The sequence below is a fragment of the Oncorhynchus keta genome, chromosome 6 (genome assembly GCF_023373465.1).
Source record: "Oncorhynchus keta strain PuntledgeMale-10-30-2019 chromosome 6, Oket_V2, whole genome shotgun sequence".
NCBI classification, from domain to species: Eukaryota; Metazoa; Chordata; class Actinopteri; order Salmoniformes; family Salmonidae; genus Oncorhynchus; species Oncorhynchus keta.
The window spans coordinates 38,099,989-38,118,418 of record NC_068426.1 but is presented as its reverse complement, the minus strand read 5'-3'; the positions used below and the strand labels follow the sequence as shown (position 1 = coordinate 38,118,418).

Here is an 18,430-nt window from a genome sequence, read left to right as displayed (position 1 = left end):
GTTGGAATGAATTAAGTACATGGCAGGTACCCTCGTGGTTAAGAGTGTTGGGAAAGTAATTAAAAGTTAGCCGGTTTGAATCCCTGAGCCCGACTTGGGGGAAAATCTGTTGATGTGCCCTTGAGCCAGGCACTTAACCATTATTGCACCTGTAAATTGTTCTGGATCGGAGCGTCTGCAAATGACTCAAATGTAAAGATGTAAAAAAAATACTCCAACATGCATAAAATATTATATTTATTGATGTCAACCTACTTCTAAGTTAACTATTGGGAGTGACATTCTTGTTTTTTTTCCACTCCAAATGAAGTTAAGTGATTGGTGTATGGGCATGACGTCAATGAGTATAGAGGACTGTCTTTGAAAGAAGTATGCCATTGGTCGTGGGACTGTCCCAAGTGAGAGTGCTCAAGGCTGACACCTCTTCAGTATCTTAAAAAAAAATATATAACTAAATGCATGGAAACAACCGGATGTTTTAATAGCGGATTTTTTATTTACAATGTTTTTATTTTGTAAGTAGTCGTGTTTTAGAGGAAGTTTTAGATTTCATAACGAGGTTGAATTTCGGATGATAGTCGCTTGAGTTCGGGGGTTCCAAGATGAACTTCAATCTGACGTTCATCAAAAGTTCGGTAAGAAAATAAAATATTGTACAGTGCCACATAGTAAACTATGTTGTTCTATTATGTTTTGATAACACCGAAATGTGTGAGACGTGTAATCACTTTATTCGATATGTGTGTCGCCGATAATTGCAGCCTATAAGCCTGTCAAGACCACTGGTTGAACTGAAAGTGATTAGTTGAAGTATGAACGATACAAAGTCTTTTTTATTTATTTTTTACTCCGGCTGAAATAGTAGCCAGTGGATGCTATGGAGATTAGATCATTGATATAACCTGTTACAAACGAAGATTTAAGTTTACCCGAAGTGTATAACTTGGTCTCGGGCAAAGGGCCACGCTCAGGCAGCCGCTGCGCCTGCTGATCAAGAGAAGCAATAGGCTACTGCAATCTCAGCCATCCATTAGATAACATTTCTCAAGACTTATTGGTTAAACTATAACTTTCGGGAAGTGTCTCAAGTTGTAGCCCACGTGGAGTTGAACACCATGGTGTGATAACTGCTGCGCATTTAAAGTGGTGTGTGTTTGTTTACTGGGACACGGTATTGGAAGTTTATACTGTAGGCTACTCTACTGTACATGTGTATAATGTCGAACCCTTCCCCCATTGACAACAGTCACCATCTGGTGCTGAACATGATCCCACGCTATTAATTCAGCCCCCAGGCATCAGCACTGTCTTGGACATTGGGTCAAACAAACCAGACCCTGTTGGCATCTTCTAAATTGGTGTCTTATAACAGTTTGAAACATTGGCTAAATGGCTGTCATGATTGAATTATATGATTGTATATTATATGTTTTATATTAATGTATCGGCTAGTTATTACCTTGATGTCACTGGGGGTACGCCTACTTACGACTTACACAGCTCACTACAGTATAGCCGAAGCCTACCTTTCAATGTAAGCCACCATGTCGATCAAAACATGGTTTAGCACCTCTCTGTTAGAAGTCTCAAAGTATACAGAGCCCTTGGTATGCAGAGAAATGTGGTCTGCAAAATACCACAGCTTCAATATTCATGAATACATTGTGGAAAATGAATTTTGAACTGTCCTAGATTCCTAGGTCACACATGCACACAGACAGACAGAAGCGCGCGCACACACACACACACACACACACACACACACACACACACACACACACACACACACACACACACACACACACACACACACACACACACAAACACATGCCTATATATTTAATTTAGAGTTGTAGTAAGTCCTGCCAGTGTAATGTTTATTCCACACAGAAAGGGCCATTCAGTGCTGTGCTGTTGTATTTTCCAGCCGTGCAGTGCCAAAGCCTGACACTATAAATATGGCCTCAGTAAAACCTGAAACACTTTGGATAAAAGACCATTTGGGTTTGACACTAAATATGAGAAATTCATAGACATCAATCCGTTGGGATTGTTGTTAAATGTGTGACGATATGGAATATCAACCCATTTGTGTGTAATGTTCATGGAAATACCATACCATTCAAACAGATTTTATTGTCATTTTATGGTTATTGTCCACACAAAAGGACATCACTTTTCATTTCTACAAGGTTTTTTGGAAGAATAGCCTAATCACCAGATCCAAGTTTGAAGTCATGCATTGCTGCTATTGTACAAAATGACTTTGCTTTCTGGTGTGGCGTGTCATTGTTTATCTTTCCTGTAAACTACAGAAACTTCTGGAGTCTTCTCACCAGTCAGTGCTTGTTGCTAGGGGACTATGGCGGAGGACTTTCAAAACCCCTAACTAATCTCCATTGCAAATGACTGCAGTGTATGTGGCATGTCCCTTTAGTAAATACCGATTTACGGGTGATGAGTGGCATCAATCTAGTCGTGCCCAGCCCGCACTCTTTTACACGAGATGTTATCTGGGTGTGGGTTCACATAGGAAATCTCTGAGGTCAACAACAAAAGAAGACAAGCATCAAGGAGTTATAGGCCTACCAACTACTTCTATATTAGTAGAAGAACAAGTTAAAAGTGTTGCTTAGGTTATTGGTCAACAGAGTGATTGTTTCTGCTACTTCACGGTAGATATTGGTCACGTGGAAAACATAGGCCTATTCTCTAGAACCGCATTTTAGAATATGTCTCTTTAACACTAGAACCGCATTTTAGAATATGTCTCTTTAACACTAGAACCACATATTAGAATATGTCTCTTTAACACTAGAACCACATTTTAGAATATGTCTCTTTAACACTAGAACCGCATTTTAGAGTATGTCTCTTTAACACGAGAACTGCTGGGCCTAGAGGGACCCCCCCTTCAAGCTAATGAGCAGTCATTCTGACTGCGAAAATTCTAAGAGTGTAATAAATGTCATATATACTGTGGCAAAAATAATCATTTGGTTGTGTTTCTGAAGGTAACACAAAAGCATTTTAGGATTGTATTTTTGCATACTATCTCTGGTATAGTGAAATAGAATGGTACCAGGCTGGCACCTCTTACATTCCACTGCAAGCACCTGCATGGATAAAGTAGAGAAGTCACATGCAGACTACAGCCTACATTACAATGCAACCCCAGTGCAAGCATTGTAATAAGAAGGCAGGTGTCAACATTCACTCACACGTCTCTCTGTTCTGTTGTCAATTAGAGTTCATATCAAACCTCAGAAAGTAAGAGGAAGCATGTGGGGAACAGCTGTGACGGTGTCAAATGTAATTTCACACTATAATTTATTTCACCGAGGACCAGAACAAAGGAAGTGATGCTTTAATATTTACGCCATTGAAGAGACATTCTCCGTACTTTGAAATTCATTCTATGTTACTCAAAATTCCTAATTCAAAGTTGTTGATAAGGAGTAGTGAAGGTGACATGTTCCTTTAATGACTCAACCACGGGTTCCAGGCCGTCAAAGATCTCAGCCACTTAATAGCCTTTGACAAAGACTTGTTTATCTGTTGTAAATGTTAGATTGACGTCATGTGTTCATCAAGATTTATCAGGAAATACACCTGTTGCCCACACCTTATGTATGACTCAGCTTCCTGTGTACTGTAGCTCCTGTAGACACACACAGAGAGAGAGAGAGAGAGAGAGAGAGAGAGAGAGAGAGAGAGAGAGAGAGAGAGAGAGAGAGAGAGAGAGAGAGAGAGAGAGAGAGAGGAATGTACATGCCAAGACGTGTTTGATGTATTTGAAGTTGCTCTTATATTCTAAAATTGCCTTTACTACAGTAGACCGATTTGTTTGATGCAGTTGTCATCCACCGATGGATGACCTGTTGCTCAGTATACATACACTGGCCAATTTATTAGGTACACTCATCTAGTACAGGGCCGGACCCCCTTTGCCTCCAGAACAACCTGAATTATTTGGGGCATGGAAACGTTGCTCAATCAAGGTAACTAACGTGTGCCCTGAAAATGTTCCCCCATACCATTACACCACCGCCACCAGCCTGTACCGTTGACACCAGGCAGGATGGGGCCATGGACTCATGCTGCTTACGCCAAATCCTGATTCTGCCATCAGCATGACGCAACAGGAACCGGGATTCGTCTTGCCATTCTCTACCTCTCTCATCAAGGAGCTGTTTTTTTCCCAGAGGACTGCCACTAACTGGATGTTTTTTGTTTGTCGCGCCATTCTCAGTAAACCTTAGACACTGTCATGCGTGAAAAACCCAGGATGCCAGCCATTTCTGAGATACTGGAACCCTGCGAGCCTGGCACCGACAATCATGCCACGCTCATAGTCGCTTAGGTCACTCGTTTTGCCCATTCTAACATTCAATCTAATAGTAACTGAATGCCTCAATGCCCGTCTGCCTGCTTTATATAGCAAGCCAAGGCCACGTGACTCACTATCTCGAGTAGCGAACCATTTTCGAGAACGGGATGGTGTCCCTAATAAACTGGCCACTGAGTGTAGTTAGTGAACCTTGTACTTTATTTCATGGTACAGTTACCAGGTATTTATTAATAAATAACATAGTCAAATGGAAACTACGTGGTTTGTTTCTTTGGGGATTCATTTACCAACACAGTGCTTTACAGTGTAAATGACACATTCTCTCTGACTGTATTAGTAATGTATAGATCTACTGAACTAGTAAAGTAGCCTACTAGTTCAACTAGAGCTGAATCCAAGAAAACTCAGACAGTTTGTGATGTCAGAATTATCACCAGTCTGAATTGAACACAGACATCTGTAACCGTGACTGGGAACGCATATGCTATCATTGATAGTGACCACACTTCTGTTTAAAGGTGTCTCGCAACCCTGCCATAGTTCTCTATGTATTTTTCCCTCCTCGATCTTAGACCCCAAAAAATGCTCAAATGTTCAGAGGATGTTGAATGAGACCCAACCTTTGTTCATAGGTTGGGATAGTGTTTACAAAGACATAAATCACACGTTGAGATAGTCACTTAGGCCCTGTAGATCTGTTGGCCCAGACACATAGTCTGAATTTTTCCTCTGATGTGTTTATGGAGAAGACTATAAAGTGTCCATGGGCTTCAAATAGCTTTTTACTTGGAGACACCCCTGTTAAGGAGCTAATGTGATTGTCTTTGGAACAAGTTAATGGATTCGGGATTCTCTAAAGAGATTTGTGAGTGAGTCACTCTTCTCTTTCTCTCTCTCACGCCGCACTTTCAACAGCCCACCTATATCTGTGTCATTCCTTTCTAACTCGGGCAAATGTGATATTACACGAGTTAAAAAGAACATAACTCTGCTCTAAAATGAAGGCAAAAAAAGGGTCAACTCAGTCTAATTGAGTTGGCTAAGTATGGTGTTACCACGAAGCTAGTTGCACAGAAAGTCCAACTCTTTGTCCGTAAAGAGTAGTTAACTCTATGGAACACCTGTTTGAGTCTCTTTACCACAGCTCTTAGACATTACAGTGCACTTCTTTCTCACACTTCATCGAGTCAGACTTCTTGTGGTCACTCAGAGTCTCATTGTCAGTCATGTCACCAACCACAAGTGTTTGGCTTTGAGCAGGAATTTCGTCATAACTAACGTCACAAAGGTTTTGTTTACACCTCGCACTGAGGTGAAAGCCAACTATCCAACTAACCTAACATGTCACTCACTGTAACCCAGCGTCACACACCCAGCGTCACACACAGGCACACACAAACACAATGTGTATGGTACAGTAATCAATGAACCCTACCCCCATGAGAACACTTAGTGTGTGTGTGTGTGTGTGTGTGTGTGTGTGTGTGTGTGTGTGTGTGTGTGTGTGTGTGTGTGTGTGTGTGTGTGTGTGTGTGTGTGTGTGTGTGTGTGTGTGTGTGTGTGTGTGTGTGTGTGTGTGTGTGTGTGTCTTCCCTGAGTATAAATAACTGCCGGAGCGGATACGGTCCAGTGGCTCTCGGGCCCGGCCTTGACTAGAAGGACTAGAGAGAGGGAGAAAGAGGGAAAGAGAGAGAGAGAGAGAGGAGCTGAACCCGGCATGAAGCCTCTGCATTGTCTGGGCCTTCCTGTACTCCCTGGGAGGAGGGGGCCCCACCGTTTCACACGCTCCCTACTGATACGCTGTGCGTGTGACTGGGGAAACTCAATGTGTGTCATTGTATTTTGCCGGCTTCGTGTAATGTTTTGTGTGTGTGTGTGTGTGTGTGTGTGTGTGTGTGTGTGTGTGTGTGTGTGTGTGTGTGTGTGTGTGTGTGTGTGTGTGTGTGTGTGTGTGTGTGTGTGTGTGTGTGTGTGTGTGTGTGTGTGTGTGTGTGTGTGCAACTGTGCCTGTGTTGTGGTTATTGTTGTGTCTTTTTGGTAGCTTTATGTACTGCTCCATATTTGTCTGTGCTGTTTCTCAAAAAACAAAGTCAAACTTTCACCCCCCCCATATGTCTTTGTTACACTCTTAGAAAAAAGGTGCTATCTAGAACCCAAAAGGGTTCTTTGGCTGTCCCCATAGGAGAACCCTTTGAAGAACCCGGTTCTACATGGAACCACAGACGGTTCTACATGGAACCCAAAAGAGTTAAATCTGGAACCAAAACGGGTTCTTCTATGGGGACAGTCAAAGAACCATTTTGGATCCCTGTTTTCTAAGTGTCTGATGAAGAATAGCTGTGGTGGATGAGTAACTTGTTCTTAATGATACTGAAGCTGTGATGTACCATACCCCAGACCCCTACCACAGAAGAGGTATGCGTAACGCATACAGAATGTCACCTGGTTTAGTACTGAAAGACCAGAGCATGTCTTCTCCTCCCAGCTTTAAAAGAAAAGCAGGATTCATCTCTCAAGTAGAAGACCAGTTGACTTTCAGCATCTTGCCAGGGTTATCTATGTGGGTTTGAATGGCAAAGTAGTTTAGTATGAGCTTACTCAGAGTGACATGAGTCAATTAAATACACTCACATTCAGGAATTTCCAGATTTAAAGGAGGAGAGAAACTAAAGTAAAGGAGTGGTGTGTCATCAAAACATGAATGGATGAATTTCTTAATTATACACTGCCATGAGAAATGTTGCTGGTATACGTGTGTTCTCAGTCAAACGTGTAATTGGTATACTGTATTGTACATTTGGCTACAAGGCAGTGTTTTGTAATGGTGTTGAAGGTTACCTAATGTTTCCATGGATTTATAGGTAGAACAAAATAAGAGAGCAAGGGTCTGAACTAGAGGTCGACCGATTATGATTTTTCAACGCCGATACCGATTATTGGCAGACCAAAAAAGCCGATACCCGATTAATCTGCCGATTTAAAAGAATATATATTTGTAAAAATGACAATTACAACAATACTGAATGAACACTTATTTTAACTTAATATAATACATCAATAAAATCAATTTAGCCTCAAGTAAATAATGAAACATGTTCAATTTGGTTTAAATAATGCATAAACCAAGTGTTGGAGAAGAATGTAAAAGTGCAATATGTGCTATGTAAGAAAGCTAACGTTTCAGTTCCTTGCTCAGAACACGAGAACATATGAAAGCTGGTGGTTCCTTTTAACATGAGTCTTCAATATTCCCAGGTAAGAAGTTTTAGGTTGTAGTTATTATAGGAAATATAGGACTAATATCATCAACCATGTGTAGTTAACTAGTGATTATGATTGTTTTTTATAAGATAAGTTTAATGCTACCTAGCAACTTACCTTGGCTTACTGCATTCGCGTAACAGGCAGTCTCCTTGTGGAGTGCAACGAGAGAGAGGCAGGTTGTTATTGTGTTGGACTAGTTAACTGTAAGGCTGCAAGATTGGGTCCCCCGAGCCGACAAGGTGAAAATCTGTTGTTCTGCTCCTGAACGAGGCAGTTAACCCACCATTCCTAGGCTGTCATTGAAAATAAGAATGTGTTCTTAACTGACTTGCCTAGTTAAATAAAGGTATACAAAAATATATATTAAAATAATTTTAAAAATCGTCAAATCGGCGCCCAAAAATACCGATTTGTTATGAAAACTTGAAATCGGCCATAATTAATCGGCCATTCCGATGAATTGGTTGACCTGTAGTCTGAACAGACTAAGAACAAGATGTGGTTTGTGTCCTAAAGAACAGTCAAACTGAAAAACCCACAACAAATACCTTGTTTTTTGTTTTAGTTTTGGTCTTTCAGTAATTCAAGACACAAACCACGAAGGGTTTTGTTCTTAGCCAGGTACTTTGTTTAGGGGTGACTGGGATGAGTAATAGTTGAACGTTGTGTCATGTGAAGTCTTATAATATAGGTCCCCAGGAAGTTGTAAAACTGGCCTAATACAGTGATTATAAGCAATTGACCCACAAGACACCATCCCTCATCTATTTATTGGCACATTTACAATGGATAAGGGACTGTTTCTGTCCAACTATATCGCAACTCTAAATAAATGGGGGTAAAATAGACACTAAGTGAAATTAGGGAATTTAGACAGTTCTTATTCGTTTGCTATTAGGACATAGCTAGATCTACATAAAATATGGCATGGGACGCAAACTCCTCTTGACATCACCCCGTAGCACTCACTTCTGTCAACGTGAAGTGCTTTGAGAGACGAGTCAAGGACACCTCTACCGTCACCCTCAACCCACTTCCATTTGCTTACCGCCCATGCAAATGAATTACTGAGAAATCATACAATGTGATTTTCTGGATTTTTGTTTTAGATTCCGTCTCTCGCAGTTGAAGTGTACCTATGATAACAATTACAGACCTCTACATGCTTTGTAAGTTGGAAAACCTGCAAAATCGGCAGTGTATCAAATATTTGTTCTCCCCCCTGGACATAGACTTGAAATCACTGGCCACTTTAATACATGGAACCCTAGTCACTTTAAAATGGTTTACGTATCTTGCATTACTCATCTCATATGTATATACTGTATTCTATATTATTCTACGGTATCTTAGTCTATGTATTACTCATCTCATATGTATATACTGTATTCTATATTATTCTACTGTATCTTAGTCTATGTATTACTCATCTCATATGTATATACTGTATTCTATACTATTCTACTGTATCTTAGTCTATGTGTTACTCATCTCATATGTATATACTGTATTCTATACTATTCTACTGTATCTTAGTCTATGTATTACTCATCTCATATGTATATACTATATTCTATACTATTCTACTGTATCTTAGTCTATGTGTTACTCATCTCATATGTATATACTATATTCTATACTATTCTACTGTATCTTAGTCTATGTATATACTGTATCCTATACTATTCTATGGTATCTTAGTCTATGTATTACTCATCTCATATGTATCTACTGTATTCTATTCTACGGTATCTTAGTCTATGCCGCTCTGACATTGCTCATCCATATATTTATACATTCTTAATTCCATTACTTACTTATTTGCGTGTATTTGCGTGTATTGGGTATATGTTGTGAAATTGTTAGAAATTACTTGTTAGAAACATGTTGCTACACCCACAATAACATTTGCTAAACACGTGTATGTGACCCAATACAATTTGACTTGATTTGACATCGACTTTTTGCGATTTCGAACCATCTGTCAAACAATCATTTCCATGCGAAGTGTCCCTTTAAGTGTCTCTCCACTTTCTGTGTCTCTTCATCTCAGGCTACCTTCCTCTTAGCAATACGTTCCTTGACTAATCGGAACCTCCGTAACAGGGCCTGTTTCCTCCATCCGCCTGTCCAGTTAATCTGAGCGGATGGGTGTTCCGTATTCCCACGTATTTCCCTCCCAGATAATAGATGAGAGAATAGGCTAATGGGAAAGGCGTGATTGGGATACGGAGGAGGGTCAGGGGTCCCAAATCTCCCACTCTCCGGATCCAGGGGCGTAATGAGGTAGAGCATGCTGCTCCTTATATCAGATACGGCGATGATTGAAATCATCTGTCCTGTATCAAATAAAGTACATTCTCCCTTGGCCATTCTACTGTGAGTGCATGTGTGTGTACACTGTGCTCACTTGTGTGTGTGTCTGCGTACGTGTGTGTCTTTCCCTCGCGCTCCCTGAGATAACGAGGCTCACTGTACGACCCAATTAAACCCCTGTAAATGCCACATTGATAACTTGCTCCACTGAAAGGGGGTCCTGTCATTCAGCAATAAATACAATCTCAGTGTACACGGTGGCATGTGTTGAATGTGCCAGGGCAATTTGGAAGTACCCGAATGCAGTGACAGGAACTGGTTGAGAGTGCGGCTCAATGATGCTCAGATAGGCTACAGTCCATTCATTTTCTCTCTCTCTCTCTCTCTCTCTCTCTCTCTCTCTCTCTCTCTCTCTCTCTCTCTCTCTCTCTCTCTCTCTCTCTCTCTCTCTCTCGCGCTCTGTCTGCCATGTGCAGGGCAGGATGTCTGCTGTACTGTACAACACTAGAGTATTTAGTATTGGTGGGCTGCCAGAGGCAAGGGATTGTGGCTTTAGGACTTGGAGGGCTCTCTCTCAACACTGAGGTTGAGGTGGCCACTCTGGTCCTCTTCCTTACGAAACATATACCACATTGTGGCTGGTCAGTGTGTGTCTGTGTGTGTGTGTGTGTGTGTGTGTGTGTGTGTGTGTGTGTGTGTGTGTGTGTGTGTGTGTGTGTGTGTGTGTGTGTGTGTGTGTGTGTGTGTGTGTGTGTGTGTGTGTGTGTGTGTGTGTGTGTGTGTGTGTGTGTGTGTGTGTGTGTGTGTGTGTGTGTGAGAGAGAGAGAATGTGGTGGAGGGGTCATTGGTATGTGTGCTGTCTAGTGTTTAGATAAGTGTATGGTGAGGGATAATGTCTTCTGCAGCACTTAGCATTATTAGCCATTATACCAGGGTACTGTAACTACAAGGAAGTAACCAGTGTGATATGAAAAGATGTGTGTAAAGTGGCCTGTAGGAAAGAATAGCTTTGTAGCTGTAATGTTGGTGCATTTAGGACTTGATGTACTGTACAATGTGTCAGTCTACTGTCTACTCAGTTTCATACCAAGTGCTTACTGTACTTGTACAGAAGTGATTTTGTGCAGAATACAGATGTTTTCCAGTGGTGTAAAGTACTTAAAAATACTTTAAAGTACTACTTAGTTTTTGTGGGTATCTCTACTTTTCTATTTATATTTCTGACTACTTTCATTTTTACTTCACTACATGTTCATAAAGAGAATACTCCATCCATTTTCCTTGACACCCAAAAGTACTCGTTACATTTGGAATGCTAAGCAGGATATGAAAGTGGTCCAAGTAGCCTAGTGGTTGGAGCGTTGGACTAGTAACCGAGAAGTTGCAAGATCGTATCCCTGAGCTGACAAGGTACACATCTGTCGTTCTGCCGCTGAACAAGGCAGTTAACCCGCTGTTCCTAGGCCGTCATTGAAAATAAGAATGTGTTCTTAACTGACTTGCCTTGTTAAATAAAGGTAACATAAAAAAATAATTCCCGCACTTATCAACAGATCATCCCTACTGCCTCTGATCTGGCAGACTCACTAAGCACACATGCTTCATTTGTAAGTAATGTTGGAGCGTAACTCTGGCTATCCGTCAATTAAGAAAATAAGAAAATGGCTTCGTCTGGTTAGCTTAATATAATGCATCTGAATTTAACATGATTTTTACTTTTACTTTTGAGACTTAAGTAAAATTTAAACCAAATATAGACTTTTACTCAGTTAGTACTTTACTGGGTGACTTTTACTTTTACCGAAGGCATTTTCTATTAAGGTATCTTTACTTTTACTCAAGTATGACAACTGGGTCCTTTTCCATCACTTCTTTTTCCCAAAGAAACTCTCACTCTCTGATGGCCATGGCTCAATGGGAAAATTCCATTGTTAGATATTCCTCCTCCCCATAAAGTGAACTTTCCCCTCTGTGGGGCGCCTATAAACTGCTGAGAGAAGAACAGGTTTGTCTGTGAGGATGGGATGGCTGCTGAATGGCGGAATCTAGTGATCCACAGGCCCAAGAATGCACCCAGACGGGAAATGACGTCACCGTTCAGCAGCCCTGTGTGTGTGTGTGTGTGTGTGTGTGTGTGTGTGTGTGTGTGTGTGTGTGTGTGTGTGTGTGTGTGTGTGTGTGTGTGTGTGTGTGTGTGTGTGTGTGTGTGTGTGTGTGTTCTTTCCAGTATAGACAGGCCACCTGGCTTTTGATTGGGCACATAACCATGGTTACCCTTCTAAGCAAGCCTGATTACTGTCTGTGGGATTCGCCATGGTTTCACTACTTATTTTTATATGATGTGGTTCCAATGCATGGCTCAAGCTCTCCTTTCTCCTTCCCTGGTTGTGTTTTTTTCTTATTTTTTTCCTTCCTTCTTTCCCTCTCACAAATTTCAGAAAATGAACACATACTTGCACACTGTCATTTCCCTCGCTTGCCTTCTTTTTCACACGGCCTCAGTCACGCACCCAACTCTTTTACTCCCTCTATACAATCTTACAAGCTGTTATAATCCTCTCTCCCCCTCTCGCTCGTTCTCTGTTTGTGCCTGCAATCTCTCTCGCTCTCTCGCCCTTCTCTTTGGCTCTCCTCTCTCACAATAGCCCTATTCCCACTGCGAGATATGAAGAAGAGTCTGTGGAGTGGAGTGGTGAAAGAGATTCACCCCACCACTCTGGGACCTGTGGTGCCACCTCTGAAATCATCATACATTGTTACAACATATCCTATTTGTATGATCTACATTTGACATGTTTTTGGTGGGGATGGGCTTCCATAGTTTTACGTGGTTCAGTGTAGCCGGCAGATACTGTGGCAATTTCAGAATGTAACAGACTGTTACTGCAATTTCAGGTAAAACCTCAATAAAACAAGTCTTGAATGTTAGGAAAATGTCAACATTTTAGCTATTTGAAAAACATTGCTCTGCTGTGACCATTTATACTGTAGGGGTGTTGGCTCAACGAGACAATTCTGTTCGCAGTGCCCTGCTCCAAAGCAAACTCCGGAGGTAGTGACCGATGCCTAGCAAGTATGCAAGTTTACATTTGAGTAATATGTGCAGTTGACGGTATTTATAGGAAAAGTGTAGTAAGTGTGAAGAGGCTCTGTGTTTGGATAAAGCTAAATGGTGTAATTGTGAGTGCTCTGCCGGTCGTCGGCCCCTCCGCTCTGCCTCCCTGTGTCTGTGGAAAGATAGAACGGGGAGAGGAGGTGGAAGGGGGGAGAAGGAGAGAGCCATCAAGAGGAGTGATGGCTGCACAGCAGGGCTGCACCGGACAGGAAACTCCCTGTGAACAACAAGACATGACCACCTTCCAGAGAACCAAGTGAGGAGCGACAGGAGCTTAGTCAGGAGTCAACTCTGTTGTCAACATCAGCCTGTCAGTCAGGAGTCAACCTTAGTCTGACAAGAAGCAACTCCAGTCTGTTAGTCAGAAGTCAACTCCAGTCTGTTAGTCAGGGGTCAACACCCACTAGTGTTCCAGGAATGCCCTGGTTCACCCGGAGAAGATTGACCCCAAGAGACACGTGTAAGAATTGGTGTGTTGTGATGAGCTTCTGTTGGTTGTCATAGACAAAGTGGAGTTTTTATAATACCATTGCAACCGTTGCTACACACAGGAAAAAAAGTGTCACCTAAAAGGGTTCTTTAGCTGTCCCCATAGGAGAACCCTTTGAAGAACCCTTGTTGGCTCCAAGTAGAACATGGAACCAAAAAGGGTTGTCCTATGGGGACAGCCAAAGAACCAGCTTGGAACCCTTTTTTTCTAAGAGTGTATGTTTCTCCAGCATCTTCGTTTACCAGCTACTGCCCGTGCACACACAGACTTATTCAGAAAACGGTAATTCTACCTTTTGAGGAAAGTCTACCTGCTATTGGTACTATACATTTTTTTTTTATAGTACCCAAAATTGTATGTTTACATGCACACTGATAATTCAATATTAAAGTGATTATGGCAGTAGGCCGAGAATGGAAATAGTCATGTAAACACCTCACATAGCTTATCTTCGTCGGCATAGGGTCAAAATCAAAGTAAGCTCATGCCGATTAAAACTCCTGGTTTTCGAAACAATCGTTCAAATTATTAGGACAGTTTAAATGGAGTTCCAGTGGTGTATTTGATCTGCACCTGTGCCACACCTGTACCTGATCTGCACCTGTGTCACACCTGTACCTGATCTGCTCCTGTGCCACACCTGTACCTGATCTGCACCTGTGCCACACCGGCAGCACAAGTCTCTCTGTTATGCGCAAATTAAGTGAGTTTAGAAAAACTGAAAGTGTGCATCTTAGAAATAGAATCAAATAGGCTTCACAAAAATAACATGGTCACTGTAGTAGAGTGTTTATTTTGATTAGGCGATGTTCTGCATTAACAAACGTTTTTGATTTCAGACATGTCCATGTAAACAGGATTATTAGGGGAAATGTTCTTCTTAAAAAGTAAACATTTTAAACAAACTATTAGATTATTCTGACTATCCACAATATTCTGTGCATGTATCTGTGCTCCGTGACTTCCATATATCTGTCATTTAATTTGACCATGGGAAAAATAAGAGCTATTGTGTAAAAATTGATGGGTTCGATTAAACTGAGCCCTGTGTGCGAGGTATGGGGGTCGGAGGTTGGACAAGGCGGGGTACAAGAGAGCCAAAACTAGGCCGCTCATTTACATGGGAAGGTTCGCGTTACGTCCGAGGCGGTTCGTGGTGGTGTCGCATGTCAGCCCAGTCAAAGAGCCCGGCTTTTAAGAATGTGGGTCATTTGAAGTACAGGGACTAAAGCGTGTTGTTCGGCCGTGAATAGGGCCTTCTCACAATGACACGATGAAAAGGTGTGTGAACAAACACCCGTGCCCGGGGGACACGCTAAAGTCCGTATTCTTTTCTGTCCCTCCATCCATGCCCGGTTATTATCCAGCACATGAATGGATTTACTGGGATGATGGGAATCAATCTGTTATCGGCAGCAACGTGCTTCAGCTATAAGATATCTTATCTCCTTTACTAGGGAGGATCATGGTCGTCCAAGACAATAGGTTTAACCAATATGAACATTTTGAAATAGGTTGAAATGGTTTGGATGAGCTTTGAACTCTCATCTGTTTGAGTATGCGGGGGAAAAATATTGGTGCAAGGAGACGGAAGCAACATTGTGACAAATGCAATCTGTTTTTAACTCCCTTCATGTCTTTCTTCTCTGAACACCAGAACAGTGATGCCACCAGGCCGTTCAACACTGCCAGAATCCTACTTCGACTGTACTGAATGACTCATGCACTCCGCACTCCACACCTTAATTTAAGACCAGTACATGGTGTAAACCTGTATACTAGGGCTGACCCCAATTCTTCAACTGGTCGACTGTTTGGTCGTTAGGCAGTTGGTCGACCGAGATTATTTTAATTGAGCTGTAACAAATATACAGTTGAACTCGGAAGTTTACATACACTTAGGTTGGAGTCATTAAAACTCATTTTTCAACCACTCCACACATTACTTGTTAACAAACTATAGTTTTGGCAAGTGTTTACAGACATTATTCCACTTATAATTCACTGTTTCAAAATTCCAGTGGGTCAGAAGTTGACTTGAAAATTCCCAAAAATTATGTCATGGCTTTAGAAGCTTCTGATAGGCTAATTGACATCATTTGAGTCAATTGGGGGTGTACCTGTGGCTGTATTTCAAGCCCTACCTTCAAACTCAGTGCCTATTTGCTTGACATCATGGGAAAATCAAAAGAAATCAGCCAATGAAGATGCTGGAAGAAACAGGTACAAAAGTATCCATATCCACAGTAAAACGAGTCCTATATCGACATAACCTGAAAGGCCGCTCAGCAAGGAAGAAGCCACTGCTCCAAAAACCGGCATAAAAAAGCCAGAATACGGTTTGCAACTGCACATGGGGACAAATATCATACTTTTTTGAGAAATGTCCTCTGGTCTGATGAAACAAAAATAGAACTGTTTGGCCATAATGACCATCGTTATGTTTGGAGGAAAAAGGGGGAGGCTTGCAAGCCAAAGAACACCATCCCAACTGTGGAGCACGGGGGCGACAGCATCATGTTGTGGGGGTGCTTTGCTGCAGGAGGGACTGGTGCACTTCACAAAATAGATGACATCATGAGGGTTGGAAAATTATGTGGATATATTGAAGCAACATCTCAAGACATCAGTCAGGAAGTTAAAGCTTGGTCGCAAATGGGTCTTCCAAATGGACAATGACCCCAAGCATACTTCCAAAGTTATGGCAAAATGGCTTAAGGACAACAAAGTCAAGGTATTGGAGTGGCCATCACAAAGCCCTGACCTCAATCCCATAGAAAATGTGTGGGCAGAACTGAAAAAAAGCGTGTGCGAGCAAGGAGGCCTACAAACCTGACTCAGTTACACCAGCTCCTTCAGGAGGAATGGGCCAAAATTCACCCAACTTATTGTGGGAAGCTTGTGGAAGGCTACCCAAAATGATTGACCCAAGTTAAACAATTTAAAGGCAATGCTACCAAATACTAATAGAGTATTTAAATGTCTGACCCACTGGGAATGTGATGAAAGAAATAAAAGCTGAAATAAATCATTCTCACTACTATTATTCTGACATTTCACATTCTTAAAATAAAGTGGTGACCTGAGACAGGGAATTTCTTCTAGGATTAAATGTCAGGAATTGTGAAAAACTGAATTGAAATGTATTTGGCTAAGGTGTATGTAAACTTCCGACTTCAACTGTATATACACATTTGCGCTCATCTCAGTAAATTAATCCATTGTATGCTTGATCCGAAAATGTGGGTCGGAGACAGAGGCATACAGAGGCATACAGAGGCATACAGAGGCCAAATCGAGCTCTGTACCGCATCGCCATGCTCCTCCATGTTGTTTTGCAGAGGGCACAACCTATGCTACACTTGTGAGACACAAGTTTTGGTTTATGTAATTCCATTTATGAGTTTTGGCAATTTTGCCATTGTCTTTTATTTGGAGGACTCCTGTCAATGTTGAGTAAGGATGTGCATGTATAGAAGTAGACCTATAGGCTACCTAGCCTGCGTGCAAATGTAAGTATATAATTGTGCCCATTTGGGGATCTGATAGTATTTCGGATTGGTTTAACGCACCACCACTAATGACTTGTGGAGCTTCTCCAAGTAAGGTTTTCTTCACCTCAAACTGCATGAAAATATCTGTTTTTACATTCATTGGGAGTTAAAATATCTCCTCAATGTTTTTGAAAAACCTTTCCAGCTCTCTTTCTTTCGATAACCACTCGGGGTGAAAGGGAAAAATGCCCCGATCCAGTGGAATCGTCATAAAATAGGCCTACCTTATTGCTTCTTATCAGTGCTTGACTTGGACATGAATAGGTTCTGGTACTCATTTTGGGTGCTGGTGCTGTTAATATTTAGTTGCAGGAGCTCAAGCAGTAGAACATTTGAGGTGCCGGTACTCAGCTCCAGTGAGCTTCTGCCTAAGTCAAGCACCGCTTCTTATTCCTTGCACAAATAGCCTACAGCTGTGTCTGTCCCGAGGTCACTGGGTGGAAAACTCTTGAGGGCCCAGAATATTTTATACAATGTTGCAAGTTCGCTAGGCAAGCTTTGGCTGTACCCAATATAATAGTTGAGACAATGTTTCAAGTTCATTGCAGACAGGCCATGTGTAGCCAATGTGATTTATAGGATATTTATTTTTATCAGGATATTTTCTACCTGCAGGCGCCAGTGTTGTTATTTGTTGGGTTTATGTAGGCTATTTTTGCACAGATGGCAATAGAAGTAACATTTTCGGTTTGTATCATTTTCATTTAGATTTGGATAGAATTTTGATTAACCACATGACAATGGTTTTGAGATATACTAAATGAAATTAAACTCTTTCACGAAAATGTGCATTTGAAAACCATAACTGACACGCAGATCGGTAGAAATGGTAAGATGAATTGGCATTCCACATGAGAAAGGTTGCCGACTCCTGGTGTAGCCTATTACCGCCAACTTCAGGAGAGTAATGGCAGAATCTGCGAAAGCCAGCAAGAGAGGGAGGAGTAGTTGGGTCAGGTATCTAGATTTCTGGCGGTGTCTTGAGGCATTTGTCTTATTTCATCAAACTGTAGCTTAAAGCATTAGATAAGCTCAATGCATATAGTTGATTTAATTAAAACACATAGGGTGTGTCTATATATGGAAAAATACAAGTTTAAAAATGTAGACAAATTGATTGGTTGAAAGAACAGAAGACTTCGGTCGCCCACGGTTTTCTGTTGTCAGGGACAGCCCTACTGTGTACATACACATGTTATGTTGTTCTGTCTCTGTTTTCTAACTCCGGCTGGCTCTCCTAATTGGCTTTCCTGTACAGATGTTCAGATCAGATAGTTCAAACAAGGGTTCTTACGAGAACATATACAGTCCTCTCTTCTCCCGCTCTCTGAATGTGGGTG

The 18,430-nt window shown here is 41.5% G+C and overlaps 1 protein-coding gene across 1 annotated transcript in view; it reads left to right on the top strand.

The window, feature by feature from the left end:
• Window positions 1-388: 388 nt before the first annotated feature.
• LOC118385498 (tumor necrosis factor receptor superfamily member 10B-like) overlaps window positions 389-18,430 on the top strand; it is a 39,962-nt gene continuing 21,920 nt past the window's right edge. The window contains exon 1 of the mRNA XM_052520077.1: window positions 389-635. Coding sequence (XP_052376037.1) covers window positions 603-635 — 33 coding nt within the window. The 5' untranslated portion in view covers window positions 389-602. The remainder of the gene's footprint in view (window positions 636-18,430) is intronic.